Source organism: Hypanus sabinus, unplaced genomic scaffold (assembly GCF_030144855.1).
Source record: "Hypanus sabinus isolate sHypSab1 unplaced genomic scaffold, sHypSab1.hap1 scaffold_1398, whole genome shotgun sequence".
Classification (NCBI taxonomy): Eukaryota; Metazoa; Chordata; class Chondrichthyes; order Myliobatiformes; family Dasyatidae; genus Hypanus; species Hypanus sabinus.
The window spans coordinates 74,656-98,225 of NW_026779470.1; the positions used below are offsets into that span (position 1 = coordinate 74,656).

General features: G+C 45.0%; 1 protein-coding gene across 1 annotated transcript; it reads right to left on the minus strand.

The window, feature by feature from the left end:
* Positions 1–9,191: 9,191 nt before the first annotated feature.
* Positions 9,192–22,252, minus strand: LOC132386926 (zinc finger protein 239-like). Its single transcript, XM_059959281.1, has 2 exons — positions 21,897–22,252; positions 9,192–11,069 (listed from the first exon to the last, which is right to left on the minus strand). The coding sequence occupies exon 2, from the start codon at positions 10,660–10,662 to the stop codon at positions 9,607–9,609; it is 1,056 nt and encodes a 351-aa protein (XP_059815264.1). The 5' UTR covers positions 10,663–11,069; positions 21,897–22,252; the 3' UTR covers positions 9,192–9,606.
* Positions 22,253–23,570: the final 1,318 nt, after the last annotated feature.

Here is a 23,570-nt window from a genome sequence, read left to right on the forward strand (position 1 = left end):
CGGAAATTGCAGAATTGGTGGAAGATTGCTGAATTCATACTGTTCAGGTAGGTAGCATAGCAATTGCTCAATGCTGCTGGCCTGATTGTTACATTGTTTGAATTATGATCCATACAATCACACACACTCGACTATCACAAGGGCAGGGGTGGCTTCTGGACGCTCCCTGTTTTGGATGTTGAAAAATGGACAGGGTCGGGTAACGGAGTGTAAAGGGAGTGTAATGGCAAACCGGCGATAGTATCGCGGTTGCAGAAAGGGAGGACAACGTGGGGCGTTTGCTTATTAATAAATGGTGAGACTAACACTGAAACATGAAGGACGCGATCACCCCATCTAGACTATTCTATACAGCCGCCCACCAGATCAAACAAATAAATACAACGGGAACGGTAAAGAGCAGATCGGGAAGCGGATATTGGACAGCGGCCATGTTATTGACACGTCTAACTGAAACTTCGCAATATTATTTGGCACCTTCCCAGGGTAAAAGGTCTAGGTATGGCATAATTTCTCAGTTGTGTCCAGGAAGGATTCATGTCACTATATGAAGACAGGCGGTCCTGCGAACAGTCCATACCGGATGTAATATTAGAAAAAGGAAGCGTATCCGGTGACAAATCTCTCGGTGGGTCAGCATTTCAGAGCAATAGGGTAGATCTGCCCTCTATTTACCTTGAACAAGGTTAGGACTAGGGAGCAGGGAGCATGTTTAATTGGAAGTCTGCTTCCTGTCAGGAAATTGGGAACGTACATTGGGAAATGATGTACTCAGGGAAATGCGCAAGATATGTGTGGAGATTGTTTAGGGAACACTGACATGGGTTTCAGTGAGGGCATGTCTGTTTGTCGCAGGGAATGGATGATAGCATAAAGTAATCCTGGGTGACAATAAAGTTGGAACAACTCGTAAAGAGGAAGAAGGAAAGGTACATAAGGTTTAAGGAGGACGGATCAGGTAGGGTGATGGAGGGTCACAATGCAAACAAATGAGAATTTAACAATTGACTTAGAAAAGTTAGAAGGGGACTTGATATGTCCTTGGCGTGTTGCCGTCTGAACAACAGGAGGATGACTAGAAAGAGTGTGGGCTGATCGGAAGTAAAAGAGATAAACTTGTGTCTGGAGTCCAAGAACGCAGTGAAGCTCCTCACTGAATACATTGATGAAATTGAATACAAAGTAAAAAGGTAGATATGTTAGAACATTCCGACGCTGAGAAAGAGGATGCGCTGGAAACTTGGAAAACTCTATGAGAGATGAGTCCGCGGTGATGGAAGGGATATAGTCCAGATGATTTGGGAAGGGAAGCGAAGACTGCTGAGCGTGTGGACAGGATACTTGTCTTTTCCCTGGCCTCGGGAGTAGAACGTAGAGGGTGGCAAATGTTATTCATTTGTTGAGGCAAGATAATAGCGATACACGTTTCATTATAGGCCAGTGAGTCTTTCATCAGTAGTGGGTAAACTATTGTAGAGGATTATTGAAGATGAAATTTATGAGTACTTGGAGAAACGTAGTCTGGCTACGGAGAGCACGTGGCTCTTTGAGAGGTATGTTGTTCTATATGAGCCAGATTGAATTATTTGTAAAAGTGAAAATAAGACAAACAAAAGAATCTGAATAGTCGATATTGGTGTATTAATTCAGAGAGTCAGGGGGCATGGAATCTAGGTAATCCTGCGTTGATTCATAATTGGCTTCCTAACAGAAGGCAGATAATGTAGTGGATAGAGTGAATACTGGCTGGAAGACAGCGGGCAGCCTCGTCCCGCTAGGAGGATGGAAATTTTGGGACATTTTACAACTTTTGGACTCTGCAGTTACAGTATTCAGAGTAATAAGGCTGAGGGAAATAATCGATTTAATGTGACAACACAGCAGCAGCTGGATAATTTATGGAATTAGGGTCTTGACGTAAACAATTGCTGAGCTATTGACTTCACCAGCGCGTTATCTAAACTTCTATTTACATATTACAACGGAAATGCTAGAATGACCTCAAAACAATCTTTTCCAATGGAGACCTACAACTTAAAACCAGCATTTAAAAGTGTTGAGAGCAGCTTCTGGCACTCAGTGAAATGACCAGCTTTCCAATATCACAATTCCGAATTCCCAATTCAAGTACACACCAATTTATCCCAATAATTCTATATCGTGGTTTTATCGTATCGGGTGTAGACACGCTCAAACTTTGAAACATTTAACTCTGAATCCACATGGCCTGTATGAGATCCATGTCTATCTCTGAAATTACTAATCAATGAAACATACAAAACTGCACAAACTAAAAACGCAGGGAGAGAAAAGCAAACATCCGGGCTCACTCTTGTCTTCCTTCAATGCCATCGCAGACAATTGGAGAATACACAACTTGCAAAGCAAAAGGCTTCAGCACGTACTTTAAAGAACTTAGGAGAGTGAGATGTGGAGAGCTGAGGCCAGCATACATCAGCACTTCATAGAACTTCGGAAGGATATGCAGCCTTCGAAATTCCATCACTTCCGGGTAATCACTTCTCGCTAGGTGATACAATTTTTAGTCGCGTGCATAGAGAAAAAGAAGATTTATTCAATCATCCCAACACAAGGAAAAGAAACACACAACTTATATAAAGCCGTAATCTTTCTCTTTCTCTTTCAATTGAACTCACTTATGTCGAAACCTCGTGCTATATTTTAAAACTGCAATGCATTCATATTTTCAAAACATCACAGAAAATGACATGCTGTTATTTGTTCAATGGTTAACAAGCATCTGTTATTGGAATCATACAACACTTAATAACGCCTTTCGACTCCAAGACAAAGAGACGCATAAAAGCAGCGTATCGTCCACGAGTTAATATTCAACACAATTGAAACATGACGTCCCCACACATCCGACGACTTCCAGGATCTTTGACCTCCAATTTCCGACCAAAGATAGGATTCGGATTAAATTAACCCTTTGCTGTGTAGTATCGGGAGGAATGAACCCCATTACCACCGCTGAAGCAACAGATCTGTTCACTGTGCTGGGACCACTGACACAACCACACCCAACCCGCAACTATTGTCTTTACCGCCTTACGTGTGGTGGGACACTCCCTTTATCATCTTACATCTGCGCTTCCATCTTCTCCTGCTATAGCCATCCATTTTACTCAGTCTCCATGCTTCAGTGTGCGCAAGGACAGAGGGAGCGAACAGTATCAACGACTTCCAGATTCGTCCGTCCTGTGAAACACTAAAGTTCTAACCCAGATATACAGTCAGACAGCCAGATGTAACCTCTGCACAGAAACGGGGACTTCAGTCCTCAGTCCGTGAGGAATTATTCAAACTGCCTACTCCCATCGACCCGCACATGGACCATGGCCATCCATATCCCTTTCAACCATGTACTCATCGAATCATCTCTTAAATATTGACATCGGAATCTCAATTACCATTTGAGTTGGCAGCGCTGTGTGCACTCTGGCGACCCTCTGGGTGAAGAAGTTTCCCCACATGCTTCCCTGAAACATTTCACATTTCACCCTTCACCCATGACCTCCAGTTGTATTCTCGCCCAAGTTCAGTGGAGACAACCCGCTTGCATTCACACTCTGTATACACCTCATAACGGTGTATACCTCTATTGAATCTCCCCTCAGTCTTCTACCCGCTCGGATTAAAGGGCTAACATGTGTAATTTTTCCTTTCAATTCAAAAAAACCAGTCCCGGCAATAGCCGTGTAATATTTTTTCTATATTCTTTCAAACTTATTTACATCATCCCTGCAGGTAGTTGAGGCCAACAGCATACAATATTCCAAATTATGCCCCAGTAAAATCTTAAACAGTATCAACAGAACGTCCTACCTCGCGTACTCAGTACTTTGGCCTATGAAGTCAGAAGCTTCTTTTTCCACGACCCTGTCTTCCAAGATTTGTTTGTTCCATCGTACTCCTCGGTGCCTTATTTCTCATTGTGTCAGACCAACCCTGGCTGGTCCTGCCAAAGTACAAAACCTAACACTTGTCTGGGCTAAATCCGATCTACCATTGTTCAGCCCATCTCTCCAACTTGTCCAGATGCCGCCTGATGCCCGGTAGTTTTCCACGCTGTCGACTACACCCATAGTGTTGGTTCTTCGGGAAATTTGCTGATCCAGTTAACGACATTATTATCGAGATCGTTGATATAGATTGCAAATATCAACGTACACAACAAAGATCCCTGCGGCAATCCTCTCGTCACTGGCCTCCAATCCCATCCCCAACACTGCCAATGGCTAATCCAGTTTACTACCTCATCGTTAAAGCCAAGCGACAGAACCTTCCCGAGCATCCTCCCATACAGACGTTTGCAAACTCATTGATTTAGTCCCTGTAGACGGCATCCACTGCCTTGCCGTCAACACCATTCCTAGTAACTACGTCGTAAAGCTTTGTAAGTTTGGTTAGACATGACATTCTACGCACTGGCCCATATTGACTATCGCCAATGTTCCTGATTGTCCAGATACTTCCCTTCATAGCCCATGACCAGCGTAGTCTGAACACCGAGGACAATTACTCATTACGTAGTATTTGACGAGTCCCTTTCAAACAAAACTATCGATATCGTCCTGTGGCTGTCACTAATATTTATGGCCAATTGTTGTGAAATGATATTGCAATATTATCAGGAGCATTGAGAGTAGTATGGAAAGGAAAGCGTCATAGCTTTAAATAATTAATCAACTGGACTTAAATAATGAATGATGAAACTCATATACTGAGTCAGGTTAGTAACGGAACACTGTGGGCAATTTACAGTGTGAGAGCTACGAACCAAACCCACTCGAGTCGAAAAACATGGACACCGGATAGCCCGCGCGGAGGCAGCGCTTCATACGCGCAAGAGATCAAATTGATACACACCGCGCTATCAAACAGCCGCATGCGCAACAGCCACTTCATCGTAATCGATCTGAAGGAGAGTTTCACATCCTGCCCCTGCACTTCTTCCCGCCTCCACGACACCTTTACTACTCTCCGATGTGACCCTCGCTCCATCTCTCCAAATGGATCATACTCCCTGCATCGGAACCCTGAGCTTCTCGGACTGAAGGGATTAGATGAGGGGGTAGGGAGCTCTCAGAAGGGTTAGGGAACTCCCAGATAGTTGTAGCCATTTTAAGTTCGGCAAAGTTAGATCAAATATAGTTTTAAGAGAAAAAAAAGTCAATCGAAAATATCAACTCATTTGATTAAATTCGAAAAGATTTGATTAAAGAGTGATTATAGTTAGAAAAGTGAAGAGCTCCTAAAAGGCAGATGTTTACGTCGCCATCTTGAAACTCCACCCCCTCTATTGAATCTCCCCTCAGTCTTCTACCCGCTCGGATTAAAGTGCTAACATGTGTAATTTGTAGTTGGCTATGTAGTGCCTGAGGTTTACTGTGTGGGGAGGAGATGTCACTGCTTGTGCTTGGGTTACGGTGTGTTGGCAGGAAAGGTGGCGAGTTATTTAATAGTCATGAGGACATGACTTTTATTTGGTCGGGGGAGAGTGTAAAGGGGGTTTCTTTGTTACTGTGTATGTAATCAAAATGGCTTCTTTGTTTTGTTAAAAGCAGGAATGCTTCTTTGTTGCGAGAGAGTGCTGAAACTTGTTTAAAATTTACTGATAACGAGAATTGTTTTCCTTTGTAAACCCATTGGGATTAATGTTGTTTTTACTTCTGAGTCTGTAAGCTATTGTTGACGGGCTTTTGGGGAGATCGGCGCGAGGGGTGAGAGAGAGAGGACGCGAAGCTGTAAGCTGGGCGAGGAACGGGCCCCAAGCGGGGGTCCAAGGCCAGGAAGTACTCCGAGGAGAGGAGATGAAGCTAGATGTGCTAGGTTGACCACTTTGGATTGTCCTAAGCTGCGACTCGAGGAGTTCGGAGGGGATCGAATGGTGGCCAGAAGACTTCAGTAATTGAGCTCCAACGGTTGTGCACGAAGTGGTTTGGACTTTGATTAGTTTGGCGCCTTTTCTTTATTTTTTTTTCTTCATATATACTGTATCGTTAATAATCAATTAGTTATAGTTACCTTTATAAATTGTACTCATTTAATCGCATATGGTGTACTGTCTGTTTTTGGGCGAGGCGGGGACATCACACAGCATCCACACCAACAGATTACCCTGTTTGGCGGGGCCGAAGGCTGCTCCCCCCTGACGGGAACGAGCTGAGCGAGCCTGAGGCGACCCAGGGGGTTATTTCTTCTCAATATGCAAGGCTGCATACTTCCCTACACGATATTCCATCTGCTTCATTTACACCCATTCCTCTAATCGCCAAAGTCCTTTCATAGCCTCTCTGCTTCCTCAAAACTACCTGGCCCTCCAGCTAACTTGAGATCATCGCCAAACTTTGCAATAGAGCTATCCATTCTGTCATCCAAGTCCTGTGGAACATCACCAGTCACCGGCAGCCAACCAGAAAACGTCCCCTTTATTACTGTCCTTTGCGTCCTGCCAATCAGCCGCTGTTTTATCCATGCAATAATCTTTCCTGTAATATCATGGGCTCATATATTGTCAACCAGCCTCATGACTGACACGTTGTCAAAGGTCTTCTGAAAGTTCAGGTGCACATTATCAACCGATTCTCCTTTGTCTATCTTGCTTATTACCACGCTAATGAATTGAAGGAAATTCAACACACTTTTTCTGGCAAGATTTTCCCTTGAGGCAAACGTTCTTCAGGCCGATTTTATCATGTGCCTCCAAGTGCCCTGAAAAACACACCCGCAACAACCGACTCCAATATCTACAAAACCTGTGAGGTCAAACTAACTGTCCTAAAATTTCCATTCTTCTCTCTCCCTTCTTGAATAGCAGAGTGGCATTTCCAAATTTGCAGTCTTCTGCAACCATACGAGACTGCACAGATTCTTAAAATATCATTACTAATACCTCCACAATCTGTTCAGCCACCTCTTCCAAAACTCTGGGATGTACACCATTTGGTCCAGGTGATCTATTTACCTTCACACCATTCTGTTTCCCAGGATCCTTCTCTCGAGTAACGGCAACTTCACTCACAATCTGACCACTAACATCTGGACTTCCAGCATCCTGCTGGTTGTTTCCACAATGAAGACATATGAAATAATTATTCAGTTCACCCGCTATCTCCTTGTTCGCTATTCCTACGCACCCCACCCTCCCCTGGCATCGTTTTCCTCTGGCCTGATGTCCACTCTTGCCTCTCTTTAACACTTTATGAATCTGAAGAAACATTTGGTGCCATCTTTAATGTAATTAGTTAGCTTCATATTCCATCTTTTCTTTCTTAATTAGTTTTTTAGTTGCCTCTTGATTGTTTCGAAAAAGCTTCTCAATAATCTAACTTCCCACCAATTTTTGCAATGTTTTCTGCTCTCCCTTTGGCTTTTATGTTGGCATGGCCTTCTCATTCGCTGTGGTTGTATGATGTTGTCGTTCGAATAGCTCTTCCTTTTTTGGAATGTATATAGCCTGTCTCTTCCGAATTGCTTCCCGTAATTACAGCTATAGATGCTTCGCCATCCTCCCTGCCAGTGTTTTTTCCCTATCAGATTTGGCCAGTTCCTCTCTCATGCCTCTGCTATTGTCCTTATTCCACGGTTATACTGATACATCTCACTTTGGCTTCTGCTTCTCAAATTTCAGGGTGAATTCCATTATATTAAGGTCACTTGTCCCTCAGGGTTCTTTTACCTTAAGTGCTGTAATTCGGTTCATTGCACCATACCAAATCCAGAAATGCTGATGCCCAGCTGGACACAACCAGGAGGTCGTTGACCAGTGGAGTGACTCAGGTATCTGTTCAGACCCTCACTCTTGGTGATTTTTAGAAATTATCTATATGGTGAAGTGGAGGGATAGGTAGTAAGTTTGCTGATGACAAAGGTTGGGGGTGTTGTGCATAGCACGGAGGGCTCCGGGACATTGATAGGATGCAAAACTGGGCTGAGAAGTGGCAGACGGAGTGGTGAAGTGTGAAGTGTGATGGTTCATTTTGGTAGGTCAAACACGATGACAGAATATAGTACTAATGGTAAGACTCTTGGCTGTGTGGAGGATCAGAAGGATCATGGGGTCCGAGTCCATGGGAAGCTCAAAGCAGCTGTGCAGGTTGACTTTGTGGTTAAGAAGGCATACAGTGTATTGGCCTTCATCAATCATGGGACTGAATTTAGGAGCCGAAAGGTAATGTTGCAGCTATATAGGACCCTGGTCAGACCACACGAGTACTGTGCTCAGTTCTAGTTGCCTCACTACAGGGAGGATGTAGGAACCATAGAAAGTGCTGAGGAGATTTACAAGGATGTTGCCTGGAGTGGGGAGCATGCCTTGTGAAAACAGGTTGAGGGAACTTGGCCTTTTCTCATTGGAGAGACGGAGGATGAGAGGTAACCTAATGGAGGTGTATAAGATGATGAGAGGCATTGATCATGCAGATAATCAGAGGCTTTTTCCCAGGGCATGAAATGGCTGCCACAAGATAGCACAGGTTTAAGATGCTTGGAAGTATGTACAGAGGAGATGTCAGGGGTAATTTTTTTTTAAACACAGTGAGTGCATAGTGCATGCTGGCAACAGTGGTGGAGGTGGATACAATAGGGTCTTTTAGGAGACTCCTGGATAGGTACATGGAGCTTGGAAAAATAGAGGGCTATGGGTAACCCTAGTAATTTCTTGGGTAGGAACACGTTCGGCACAACTTTGTGGATCAAAGGGCTTGTATTGTGCCGTAAGTTTTCAATGTTTCTATCTTAAACCTTTAGAAGCAGGAAAGATAACCCATAATGTGGAAATGAGGCATGAATAAGGGGGTTAACTACCAATATCATTCCTCCTCAGCCCAGAGATTTGAAGGATGAGGAAATAGTCAGATAGAACTGTAGTCAGCTTGACTTCTTCAGTCTACAGAGAATTCAAGGGGAACATCTTCACCCATGGAGTGGTGACTGTTTGAAACCCATTAACACAGGGAGAGCGAGAGATGAACAACAGGGGAGGATTGAAACAAACTGTCATGGAATAGAATCACTGGCAGGGCACAGCTGGCCTGAGTTGACTCTCTACTGTACACTGTTATAACTTCTCTACTGTACACTAGGTGTATTATACATTCACTAAGTACCGGAGACAGAGTTTAAAATTGAACTGATTTATTTTTCCCAGATCCAGACTGTAAACTCTAGTCCCATTAAAGGTGAATATCCAGAAGAAACTCCTCCCGTCACCCAGTGACCAGTGTGAAGAACTGGATGTGGTGAGCAGCAGCAATAATTGCAGAGTTCAGCACCGATAGTCACTGTTGAAATTGCATTCAGCAATGGTGACGGACAAATCTCCAGCATGAAGCTTACTGAAACTTTCTCCCCAGTGTGAACCCAGTAGTGTGTCACAAGGTTAGGTTACTGAGTGAATCCCTTCCCACATTCACAGCAGGTGAACGGCCTGTACCCAGCCTGAACTCAATCATGCACATTTGATTGAGAAGGCTGAGAGAAACTCCTCCCAGTGTCTGAGCAGGTGAACAGCCTCTACCACTGGTGTGAACTTGCTGGTGTCTCTGTAGTCAAGATGACCATATGAATTCTTTCCCACATTCACAGCAGGTGAACAGTCTCTCCCGTGTGAACTCGCTGATGACTTAGTAGGTGGGATGACCGAGTGAATCTCCTCCCACAGACTGAGCAGGTGAACGACTTCTCCCCAGTGTGAACTCGCTGATGTCTCTGTAGGGTGGATGACTGACTGAATCTCATCCCACAGACTGAACAGTTGAACGGCTTCTCGCCAGTGTGAATTCGCTGGTGTACCAGTAGTTTGGATGACCGAGTGAATCCCTTCCCGCAGTCTGAGCAGGTGAACGGCCTCTCTCCAGTGTGAACTGACTGGTGTACCAGTAGGTCAGATGACTGAGTGAATCCCTTCCCGCAGTCTGAGCAGGTGAATGGCCTCTCCCCAGTGTGAATTCGCTGATGTACCTTCAGTTTAGATGACGAAATGAATGCCTTCCCACAGTCTGAGCAAGAGAACGGCCTCTCTCCAGTGTGAATTCTCTGATGCTCCTTCAGGTTAGATGAGCAAGGGAATCCCTTTCCACAGTCTGAGCACGTGAATGGCTGCTCCCCGGTGTGAAATCGCTGGTGTGCCATTAGGGTGGATGACCGAGTGAATCCCTTCCCGCAGTCCGAGCAGGTGAACAGCCTGACCCCAGTGTGAACTGACTTGTGTACCAGTAGTTCAGATGACCGAGTGAATCTCTTCCCACACTCTGAGCAGGTGAACGGCCTCTCCCCAGTGTGAACTCTCTGATGTACCTTCAGTTGGGATGAGCAAGTGAATCCCTTCCCGCAGTCTGAGCAGGTGAACGGCCTCTCTCCAGTGTGAACTCGCTGGTGTACCAGTAGGTCCGATGACCAAGTGAATCCCTTCCCACAGTCCGAGCAGGTGAACGGCCGCTCCCCGGTGTGAACTCGCCGGTGTGCCATTAGGGTGGATGAACGAGTGAATCTCTTCCCGCAGTCTGAGCAGGTGAACGGCTTCTCTCCAGTGTGAACTCGCTGGTGTTCCTTCAGTTTAGATGAGTATTTGAATCCCTTCCCACAGTCCGAGCAGGTGAATGGCCTCTCCCCAGTGCGAACTCGCTGATGAGCCATTAGATCAGATGACCGAGTGAATCCTTCCCCACAAATTCAGCAGATGACCAGCCTCTGCCCAGTGTGAACTGACTGGTGTGTCCACAGCTGAGAAGAGTGACTGAATCCCTTCTCACCCACAAAACAGATGAATGGCCTTGGCCAGTGTGAACCCGCTGATGTTCCTTCAGTTGAGATGACCGAGTGAATCCCTTCCCACAGTCTGAGAATATGAACGGACTCTCTCTTGTGTAAAATAACGGGTGTGCCAGTCGGTCAGATGAGCAAATGAATCCCTCCACACAGTCTGAGCAGGAAGGAAGGTTGAATGAATCCCTTGCTCCTCGTCTTAAATATCTGGATAGAGACAGCAAACCTGACGTGATCTGTTTGAGATTCCCGTAGACAAATTCCTTGTCATTTTTAACCTGTAAAAAAATTTACAAAATCCATCAATGGGTGAAGTACAACATTTCAGATGAGATCACCGATTTGTCAAGGTGTGATCTGGCATCACACCGTTAGAGTGAAGTTCAACCCAAGTTGGAGAGAGAAGTCATCATCTAACTGGGAACAGTGCTGGTATCTGGAATGAGCAGCAAATTCTCTGATGCTTTTCCTGTCTCTGCAAGAATGGGGCATTTCTGCCATCTCCAATCTGTGACCTGGCTCAGTCTGACTCTCTCCATTGATATTATTCCCTGTTCCCACTGAGCTGCATGGGTACCCGACCCCACAGTAACTGAAACACTCTCACACAAACATCTGGCAGTGCATTCCACGCACCCATCACCCTCTGTGTAAAAAAAATTACCCGACAGCCCCGCAGCATCCATTTCCAAGCACCTTAAAACTATGCCCCTCATGTTAGCCATTTTAAACCTGGGAAATAGCCTCTGACTATCCATGCAATCAATGCCCCTCATCATCTTTTCATCTGAAATACGCTCTGAACATAAACAAGGGAACCATACATTGCTTTCAGGTTTTGTTCAAAGTATACAAAATTATTTGTGTACAGATAGGGTAAACGTGAGCAGCATTTTCCACTGAGGTTGGGTGCGGTGATGTAAGTGGTGAAGGTAAAAATTTAATGGGAGCGTGTGGAAATAGACTTCACTGAAATGGTTGTGTGAGACTGGAATGAGATGTCAGCACAATCGGTGAATATGAGCTCGTTTTCAGCATTTAAAAGAAGTTTGGATGGGAGCCTGGATGGTAGGGGTATGGAGAGTGATGGTCCCGGTGCAGATAGTTGCATTTGACAGCTTAAATGTTTTTTCAGCATTGACTAGATGGGCCAAGTAGCCTGTTTCCGTACTGAACTTCTCCACATTTCTGTGACAGAGAAGCTGGCCAAACTTGTTTGGAAGGGAAACGGTAGCAGTGGCAACGGAGCAGCAATGGCTGGAGTTCCTGGGAGCAATTTGGGAGCTGAGTGATTGATACATCCCAAAGAAGTGAAAGCATTGGAAAGGCAGGAGGACACAACTGTGGCTGAGATGAGAAGCCAAAGCAAACAAAAAAGCAAAACAGAGGGCAAACGAAAGAGCAAAAACTATTGGGAAGCTTTTAGAAACCAACTGAAGACAAGTAAAGAAATTCAGATGAGCTCAGTGCGTGGAATCATGATATTTTAGTCATTAATGAGTCTTGGTAGCACCCAACAGTCTGAGGCATTTAGAGGAACAAAATATCCGGGGCCTCAATACCTCTTGAAAACCAAGGTTTCCTGCCCCAGTCACCTTTCAACTTTTATTTTGTAAGGCACGTACAAACTCTACACCCTCAAAGTTACACTTCTGAAGGCCTCCCACTTACCAAGTACTCCTTGGCCAGAAAACAGCAAAATTTGTTCCTCTAATCTGGAAATTTGTTCCTCTAAATCCCTCAGACTGTTGGGTGCAACCAAGTCCCAATAATGGGTACAATATCATAATTCCCTGTCCTCAGCTCATCTGGCTTTCCTACGATGCTTCTTGAATTGTGATAAATGCAGCTCAGCACATTCATACCATGCTTGACCATTTGATTGCTGACTCTTATCTGAGGTCTGAACAATATCTGACTGGTGTCAAGAAAACAACCTTTCCCTGATTGTCACAAAACCAAAGGAGCTGATTGTGGATTACAGAAGGAATGGAGAAAGGCTAGCCCCTATTGACATCAATGGATCTGGGGTTGAGAGGGTGAACAGCTTTAAGTTCCTGAGTACAAACATCAACAAGGATCTCACATGGTCTGTTCATACCGGCTGTGTTGTGAAAAGCGCACAGGAGCCCCTTTTACACCTCAGATGGTTGAAGAAGTTTGTTATGGGCCCCAAATCCTAAGTGCTTTCTACAGGGAGACAATTGAGAGCATCCTGACTGACTGCATCACTGCCTGATATGTGAACTGTACTTCCTTCAATCTCAGGAACCTGCAGAGAGTGATGCAGACAGCCCAGTGCATCTGTAGATGTGAACTTCCCATGAGTCAGGGCATTTTCAGTGACAGGTGTTTAAAAGGGGCCCAAACGATATTGGGGACGCAATTCATCACAACCACAAACTGTTCCTGCATAATGTGCATCGTGATTATTATGTACTGAGGTATTCATTTTAACAGCTAGCAAATCACTGTCAATAAGAACTTTGACCTCCTCTGGGTTTGTTATGAATGTACCACAGCTCTGAGGGGCCGAAGGGGCGGGAGCAGCCCCTTCCTTCCGGAGAATCGCAAGATTGCTATTAATTCGGGTCTCGGACCCAGGAAGTGAGAGACAATGCAACGGTTTTGGCCATTGTTCTTAGAGGCACCTGTGTGACGTGCATGTCCCTGCTACGTGACAGTTACCATGGATATGGACACCCTCGGGCAATGTGGGGGTGGGGATTGCATCACCCTACTTTGATGGACATCTACAACTCTGCAAGTCAAGATAAAAGGGGACTGCAGGAGGCAGTACCCCAGCGACGCACCAGAAGGACACCCTCGCTCAAGGCTCCCGTAATAGCTGGAAGTCACTCAATGCCATGTGCGCTCCTAACTCCTTTGCCTGGGGAGCGGGTGGCTGATAATACCGAGAAGGACTTTGAACTAACAACGGGAAACCACGTTCCCCTGATTTTACGGAGTGACTTCATAAAGACCCGGGCAAGTTTTTTTTTCGTTTTTCACCGATCCCTCTAAAACATGTGAAACCCCGAAAGGCTAAAGTCTGCAGACTTCTGAGTCACTTTTATATTTGCAACAGACAATATATTATCCCCTAGGCAACAGTCTAGATTACTTTTTAATGATGATTATTACTACACCCGCGCTTTAGATTGAGTATTGACGACGTGCATTATCTGAATGTTTGTATTAACCTTACTTTTGTGCCGCTTTATAAATAAAAATGTTTGAAAATAGTGACATCAGACTTCAACGGACCTCTCTATCTTTGCTGGTAAGTTATCCAGTTACGGGATACGTAACAGGTTCGACTGAGTTCATCTGCTCTCTCACACTCTATAGCAGGCCTGTAATGGGTAATGAAGGGTTTTCTCACCAAAGCTCTTGCATATTGTCCATAAGTGGATTGTTTGCTAAATTACGGTTTAAAAAGTCGGAGTTCCAAATATCACTCCACTTCTTCCCTCTTGTAAATTCTCCAGCAACTTTTGCATCACCACAATACACACAGGGAACACCAGTTTCTATAATGGACATAAATATTTCCCGTGAACCCTCCTGAGGAATTAAGGATATATATAAAAAAAATATTTTGAACCTATGTAACCTCTGGCTAAAAGAATATTAGGGACTGAATAGGAATTTTTGAACTGAAGTAAACTCTGTGTTTAGTGGTTTGCTAAGACAGGCTCATTACCAGTTTTCTGTGGCATGCAGAGAGACTCACTGAGAGCTGATAATATTATGCATTGTATCCTCGTTAGCTGATAACATTATACATTGTACCCTCGTTTGAGTCAAGGAAGGAGGACTGGCTGAAAAGGACAGGAATGAACATCTGTCTGTAATTAAGTCAGGGCCTTGCAAAGGGAATAACTGATAAGGTCTGGACAGTATATCCATCTGTAATTAAAACCTTCATTTAGTGAACTCTCTTATCTACGTAATTAATTTTTGCGCCAACAGACCTGGTGGGCATACCAGTTCAAATAACATCTTGCAATAGTAATGTCTGGGGCTTACTATGTATAAATGTCTGGGTTCATGTATAAATACACGGCTGTAACCTGACTAAGTCAGTCCACTTGCCAGATGATGGCAGTGCTTACGTACCTTCCCTTCGACGTGCGTCTCAAACTCCTGCAGGAGAATGCGCAATCAACCGTGGTGACGATAAGAACCTAGTCTCCCAAGTTTTATTCAGATTCAACTTTAACATTTGGCATCATGAACAGGATCCCAATATAGGGAGTGCCAAGCAGAGAGGCTGAGTAAGTGGCTGGACCACGCTGGGGAATGTGGAGATCGACCGGGCACCTAATAGGTATTTTACCTTTCGTCGCTCTCCATTAGTTCCTGGTACGGACCCTCGCCCAAGGTGATCACATACCTTGAAGGGATTGGGAAAGAATCTGTTGGGAGACGCTTCTAAGGGAGGCTAAATTTTACTAAGTGGGCAGGAGGCAGACGTGCCAGGTAAATTAATTAAATGAGCATGAAGTGCCAGCCGGGTAAATTTATTAAATGAGCATGAAGTGCCAGCCGGGTAAATTTATTAAATGAGCATGAAGTGCCAGCCGGGTAAATTTATTAAGTGGACAGGAGGTGCCAGCCGGGTAAATTTATCTGTTTGTTACTTAAGCAGGAGGCTTTGTGCCGGGTAAATTACTTAGAGAACATGGGTCAATTGCAGTCGATTGATACGAGTGGGCCAGGAGCAGCCCGACACAATGTGTGAGAGTTTTCCAGACAAGGAAAAAGATTGCAGCGCTGAATAAGAAATTGGGGAACAAAATCTGGCCACTGGGGGGGAACCTGGGATATTACCTCATGAGAACAAGCAGTAAATTTGATATGGAATAAGAACAGTGGAAAGAAGTGGAAATTGTTGGAAAGGGAATGGAAGGATAAGGCAGATGCAGAGGTGAATGGTACGTTATTAGCAAGTTGGAGGAATAATGCATGTGACAAAGGGTAGAGGTACGTACAGCAGGAGGAACGCCAAAGGTTTGGAGACGCTAAAAGCAGAGCGTGAATGGGTGGATAGACGCAGAAAACAAGAGCAGGGAAAACAACATAAGCAAACCGTGCCCAGCCGAGATAGGACAGAATGGCAGGAATGTCAGTCTGAAGTTCAAACTGATAGGGAAAGAGATCCTGAACCCACGTCTGGCATACTTACCCTGTTTGAGGACAGTGACTGAGGTGTGGGCACCCACCGTACACCCCGCCCCAACACCCAACCAGGAGCCGAGTGCACCCGGTGCTCCCGAACCCCAATCCTCCCAGTACTCAGATACGGTGGCTGCTCGGGTAAAACAGTGGCGGCAGGGAAGGGGGAGGTCCCTATACCCTGAGATTCAGAAAGGGAATACCGATGACTATTCCGAGACGGGGAGGGAAGGATCCAATAGAACCCCAGAGTTAATGGCTCCACAAGGACATTGGCTCAATGGAAGAAGCCAGAGAGTGGTAGTGGAGGATTGCTACTCTGAGTGGAGGCCTGTGACTAGTGGTGTGCCACAGGGATCAGTGCTGGGTCCATTGTTATTTGTTATTTGATACATAATTCCCTAAAAGTGGCGTCACAAGCTGTAAAGAGAGCTTTTGGTACATTGGCCTTTATAAATCAAAGTATTGAGTATAAGAGTTGGAATGTAATGGTGAGGTTGTATAAGACATTGGTGAGACAGAATTTGGAGTATTCAGTGCAGTTTTGGTCACCTAATTACAGGAGGTGTATTAATAAGATTGAAATAGTGCACAGAAGGTTTGCAAGGATGTTTCCGGGACTTGAGAAACCAAGTTATTGTGAAAGGTTGAATAGGTTAGGAGTTTATTCCCTGGAGCATACTGGAATTAGGGGTGATTTGATAGAAGTGTATAAAATTATGATGGGTATAGATAGAGTGAATGCTGGCAGGCTTTTTCCACTGAGGCCAGGCGGAAAAAAAAAACTAGAGGTCATGGATTAAGGGTGAAGGGGGAAAAAGTTTAAAGGGAACATCAATGGGGGTCTTCTACAGGCAGGGAGTGGGGCGAGTGTGGAATGAGCTGCCAGATGAAGTGGTGAATGTGGGCTCACTTTTGACATTTAAGAGAAACTTGGACAGGTACATGGATGAGAGGGGTACGGAGGGATATGGCCCAGGTGCAGGTCAGTGTGACTAAAATGGTTTGGCACAGCCAAGAAGGGCTAAAAGGCCTGTTTCTGTGCTGTAATGTTCTATGGTTCTGAAGGCAATTGCCCACCCGAATGCTGCCCAGTCCACCAGCTGGAGGAGGGACTGTCCTCAGTGATTCCTGTGTATGCACCCTGGAAGCCGCAAGAAATGATAATGATCATGAAGCAGGTCCCAGGTAGAAAAGAAAAACCAGCAGAGTTTGCTCAGTGTGTCCGCAGTACTATCCAAATGTTTAATGTGACTCTGCAAGATTTATTCGGACTCTGATGGGTGACTCTTTCAGCTGATGAGGGGCAGAAATGGAAGGCAGAATTGAGATACAAACCTATCAGGAGTTACAGGCAGGAAACCATAATGAGAATGAACAGACAGACTGGATTATTCAAGCCTTGGAAAGGGCTCTCTAGCAACCTGTAAACATCACTGAAGTTCTTGAATGCAAACCTAAGCCTGGGGAATCGGGAATAGACTATTGGGAGTGATTTGTGGCCTGCTACGGCACTTTCGCAGGAGACCGAGTCTTTAATGATGGGAATCTGTTCCCCAGTTTAACACCTTACTGCTCCAATGCTTACCAACTGAGATAGCCAACATGATTAAAACAAATAATATGGATTGGCCTGACAATGATCGAAATCGAATGCGGTGAGCTTTGACATATTATTGGGACCTGACATTGTGTGCTGTATCTGGGGATAAGAAATGGGAACAAACACCTACCAAGGGACAGGTGGGGACAACAACCTGTTTAGAAATTGACAATCAAAGATGCTTCCTACCATGAGTACCACCCCTCAGGAAGAGCCCAATGTAATATTGCAAGTTGCTGGAATTCCTGTTCCGTTTAAGATTGATATGGGGGCAACCACAACCACTCTCAATCAGGAAATAGTATCAGAAAAGGGATTTCAGCTATCAGACGCGACAATCACTCTGTTTGGGTTTGAATGAATGGATTGTACGTATCCACTTACCCAGCCACTGCAGTTGGAATTCCCGGGGAACCAGCGTGAGGTTTCAGTTACAGTCACCACCAGTCGGGGGTGTAGTTTTGCAGAGAGAGACTTGCTCTGTCCATTGGAAGTTGAGATTCTATGCATGGACAAGGGTATCACCCTGGGACTATCGAACAGCTTCCCCAGTTTCTGAACTCCCAGTGGTGGCACTTAATCTGGATTCCAATGTGTTTGAACCCCTTCTGCCCCCGGCTGGCTCTCATGTGACTCTGTGCTGTGACCCTCCGGGGTGCTCAACTGAGCAAAGCCAGTGTTATGCTCCCCTCGAGGGACAGAATTTCCCAGTCACGGTGATTGGGGAGGTTAAAGGAAATGAGGGCAGTGTATTTCTGGCCGAAGTTCCAGATTTCCTTTGGTGACACACAGGACTGGTTGTTCCCCACGCCACCTTTAGGGTTTGCCTTGGGTTCAAACCAAAGACCCTGGGGTTCCTTGCCTACATTTTGATGTAACAAGCCTCCAGCAACGAGGGAGACTGGCAAAACTTGGTCGTGGGACAACTCCAATACTGGAAGGAGACTGAGGTGAAGATGGGATATCTGGTAAGACACTCTATTAATATTGACCGAACCCTAGACATTTTACCCCGTCTCTGGGCAACCTCAGGCCATGAAGTTGGCCGCACCAACTGCCCCGTCTGGATCACGGTGATAGATTCTCCCATCCATACCTCAATACGCCCTCTACCCTGAGGCAACGTTTTGTGAGGATGGAAGCTCTTTTGTGGATCCAGCCGGGAAACAATATTTTGACTATGCGATAGTGACGGACAGTGAAATAACTGAGCAGGCTTCTTTTGAAGCAGCTGACTCCACCCAGAAGGCTGAGCTGTTTGCTCGGACTCCTGCCTGTATCCTAGCAACAGACTAAAGTGTGAACGTTCACACAGACTCCCGTTATGCATTTGGAATTGTACATGACTTCGGGAACATGGGGATTCCTGACTTCCTCTGGCTACCCCATTAGTAATGTTACCTTTGTAAACAACTTACTCACCGCTCTACAGCTACCTCGAGATTTGACTATTATTAAATGTGCGGCCCACACCCGCCAGTCAGACTGGGTCACTAAACGCAATCCTTTAGCAGATTACACAGCGAAAATTGCTGCACAATCCTCAATAGTTGTAGTCCTCTCAGGTTCCCGTCAAGCAATCCTCCGTGACTCAAGCAGAACGGGTTTGCCAGACATGTGGGAGGTACGTATTTTTCAGGGGGACGCCTCTGAGGAGGAGTGCAAGCTGTGGTCCCAGATGGGGTGCCAGAAAGACCCCAAACAAGGATTTTGGATCACGCCAGTGGGACAGGTTTGTGTTCCTGCACAGTTCTTACCAATATTGGTTGATTATATACAGAAGTGTACACACCTGGGAAAGGAGGGAATGGTTGGTAACGTGTAACCAGCACACCGGGTATGACTCCCTTGACAGGTGGACCTTTATCGTGTCTGCAAGTTGATTTTATTCAATTGCATAGAGTACATTGCAATAGATACTGCTTAGTTATTATACATGTGTTTAGCAGATGGATTGAAGCTATTCCTACTACAAATAATACTGTTATGACTATTGTGAAGGTATTACTACAGGAAATAATTCCCAGGTATGGCCTGCCAGAGATGCTGAGCTCTGCCAATGGCCCACACTTTGTGGTGAAAGTGAACAAAGAGGTATGTAACAAACCAGCTATCAGGCAATAATTCTACCGTACACCACCCACGGGTTGCTGCCATTGTGGAAAGAGCCAATGGTACTCTGAAGATTAAATTGGCCAAAGTAACGGTGGAGACTGACCTCACTTGGTTGAAGGACCTACCGTTAGCCCTATTCCACATGAAGGTTACCCGACGGGGGAAAACAGGGTCATCACCAGCTGAAGTGATGTAGGGACGGTCCATGAGGACACCCTGGGGACCACCTTGTGTCCATTGCTCCCAGAAATTCTACCAGCAAAATTCAAAATTCATACCCTTGGGGAAGAGATGGGAAATAACCAATATTCTCCAAGCATTACATACACAAGTACAACAGGTTTACAAGGAAGAGGATTTTCACTCCTCCGCACAGAGGAGTGATTATCCCACCACAGAACCGGGGAATATTGTCCTGATCAAGAACAAGGATTGTGGGAAACTCAGATCTCGGTGGAGAGGAGCATATCAGGTGTTACTGACCACTCCCACGGCTGCAAAGCTGAAGGGGCAATTTCGTTGGATACATTGAACAGACGACAAACGTGTTACTGAAGGAACTGAGTAGAAGGACTTGCTCAGACTAAAGGAAAATGTATTTTCTGATAGTGGTGTTCATGCTTGTGTCTTTGACAGGGCTCACCCCAGCATCCGGGAGCCCTCATGTTAACACCTTTGTGTCTCTCGGTCACACCGATGCCAAACAGGTAGATCTAGGGGCCTGCTGGGATTGTGCTGAAATTCCGCAGCATAGTAAAACTATGATTCCAATGTCAGTAATCCCGCTCAACCAGAGTGAGGAACTCTCAGCCTGGGCTTTCTCAAACAACACCCGGGAAAGTGAGGTGAGGAAATGTGGTATTATCAGAGATGACTGTGGCTGTCAGTGTTTTGACGGATGGTATCTCAGGCTCCCACCAAATGCAACTTCCTAGACTGGGAAACATGCATCCTGGCCATACTCACAGGTGCCCGGCAGCAGAGAGGAACAACTGAGCGATTCTGGATGATCACTTTTCTCTCCTATGGGGTAGCCAGGAATTCACCAAAGAGAATCAATTTGGCTATAGCACTTGAGGACTGGCCACAATACTGCAGGGGCCCTGACAGAAACATAGGCCCAAGTAACAGAAATATCCACTGAAATGATTGCAATCTGGCAAACAATCCTACAGAATTATATGGCTTTAAATGTTATCCTAGCTGAGAAAGGGGGAACCTGTGCTAATATTGACACAGAATGCTGAACCTATATCCCTAATGAGTCTACTAACATTACTCCCTTTCCGAGCACACTGCCAAGGAGATTGACAGCATCAAGAAAGTAGGGCAGGAACCAGGAACCACGGGTTCACTGAAGGTTCGAAATGGTGGTCTTTGACGGCCTGTTTGTTAATATGTGGGGCATGATATTGCATTATGGCCTAATAGTTGTGCATATCATTGGTATAATTACTGTTGAACACTGTTTTTACTCACTGATGTCAATGCTGTACTCAGTTGCTCTCTCTGTAAATAACTACTGCTTTGTTGATCATTTAATGATCAAAAGGAGGGAGTGATAAAGTATGCAAAATGGTTAACACATGGTTAACCAATAGCAGCCTGTTTTTCTGAAATAAACTGCTGATGAGCACCAGATGTGCTAAGCCAAGCTGAGCCATATTTCTTCTTGAAAGAAGCTAGCTCGGGTTCCAGGAAGCTCATCTCCTTGTGGACTCACGTGTAGAGATAGGACAGCTTCAGTCTGTTCTAAGGCATTATGACTATTTTGTAGTTTGTCCTTAGGGGCTGTCATGTAGTAAATAACTTTGGCTCCAGCCTGTCTTATGTGGTGGTTATCTGAACAGATATATCTGTGGTGTAAGGGGAATTGTTAGTCAGTTAGTGGATTGGGCGGGAACAGTCATAGACTCTTCCTGTTTGAGTGACTAACTGAGTAAGCCCCGGGTGCTTGGAATAAAGAGTTTGTGCTTATACGGTCTCTGAGTGACTTTATCCGGATTCGACTTCCACAGAATGGGATAGCTTTTAAAGGGCTGGGCTGCTGCAAGCACATTACCAGACCTGGAGTGATTGCAACTTGGTCTGACAGAGGCATAACTGGTTCTTCTGGGCACATTCAGTCTCACTCCAACTATTCCCTACCTTCCTTTTACAGGTATGTAATGTCTAAAGGACCAGTGTTTGAGTAAGCGAGACTCACCAAACTTTCTCCTGCCTGACTCACTGGAATCTCCGAGTCAGATGGGTTCTCTCCAGTTGATGCTCTCAATCCTCGGGCAGGTTCACTTTGTTGCTGTTCCCTCGTCTACAGTCGTGGTTTCCTTCCAGTTGGGGTTTTTCTTCCAATAAATCTCTCACCGCAGGTCTAACTTTAACATGAAACATAAAGAAGCACATTAATATTAAAAAGGAGAACCACACATTTCTGCTTAATGTTACTAAGAACAAAACTGACTGAAATTTAAATGTTGAAGGCAAATACAATTATCTCAGTGAACAAGCATTTGTTGTCCCTCACATGTCACAAAACGATATGGGATAAGAAGGAGCCATCATTCAGTCATGGTAAGACATAAGACACAGGAACAGAATTAGGTGATTCAATCCATCTGGTCTGCCCCACCACTCAACCATGGCTGATTTTTATTCCAACACCATATTCCTGCCTTCCTCCTCCAACCCGGAAGCTACTTAGCAATCATCAATATGTTAATCTCTGTCATAAATATACCCAAATGGCAGCCTCAACCAACCTCTGCGGCAGCAAATTCCACAGATCAGACATCTTTTGGCCACTTTTTTTTTCCTCATCTCAGTTTTAAAGGGAAGCATCTTTATTCTGAGACTGTGCTGTTAGATCGCAGACTCTCCGTCTAATGGAAACATCCTCTCCATGTCCACTGTATCCAGGTTTGTCAGCATTCGGTAGGTTTACTTAACCATACATCTCCCCCACCACCTCCACCGTCCCTCTGAACTCCATTGAGCACAGGTCCGGAACCACCAAATGCTCCTCACACATAAAGCCAATCTTTCCTGAGATTATTCTTGTAAATCTTGTCAGCAACAACGGTACTGAACACAAACAGGTACCAGGATAATTTACAGAGAAAAGTTGAGCTTTCTTTACTGCTCTACTATCACAGAATGACCCATTTCCATTTCCAGGTTAAAACAGGTCCATTTCAGGAAATATAAACCATTCCAGGGTGAACGTAATAAACAAAAACTGGAATTACCAGAAACACTCAGCAGGTAAGGAATAGCTGTGTTGAGAGGAACAAACTTTACAATTCAGGTTAATATATTTCATCAGAATGACTTCAAACATTTACAGTTTTTAGTGCAGATCTCCAGCAACTTGAGATTCTGCTTGATTTCTGCCGAGTGACAGACAGGTGACAGTGGGGGGGGGGGGGGGGGGTGATTTCCAAACATAGTTCAACACCAAACTCAAGGGTCTATTTCTACTGTTGTAAAAACGGAACTGCCCATTTACTCATCGCCTCTCCCTGTGAGGGATGGAATGGGAAATCATCCTCTCCTCAGATTAGCAGTCATTGCTTCCAAAGGAACTCCAGAAACAAACTGCTGATCCCAGACCAGAAATACTCACTCAACAACTCATAAGCCCAAGCAGCTCGATCCCCGGGTCCATTTTACCTGGATCAAGAACTGTGAATAGTGAAGTGAGTAGAAGATGAACTGATCTCCAAAAGTCAAAGTTAAAGATGAAACACCCTATTCAACATTTTAAGCAACATTTTTGTTTTGTGTAATTTTAGAGTGAAAAAAAAAATAAAGGAACAGCATGCAAAAGTTTGGGGACCCTAAGAGATTTAAGCTCTCAGATAACTTTTACCAAGGTCTCAGA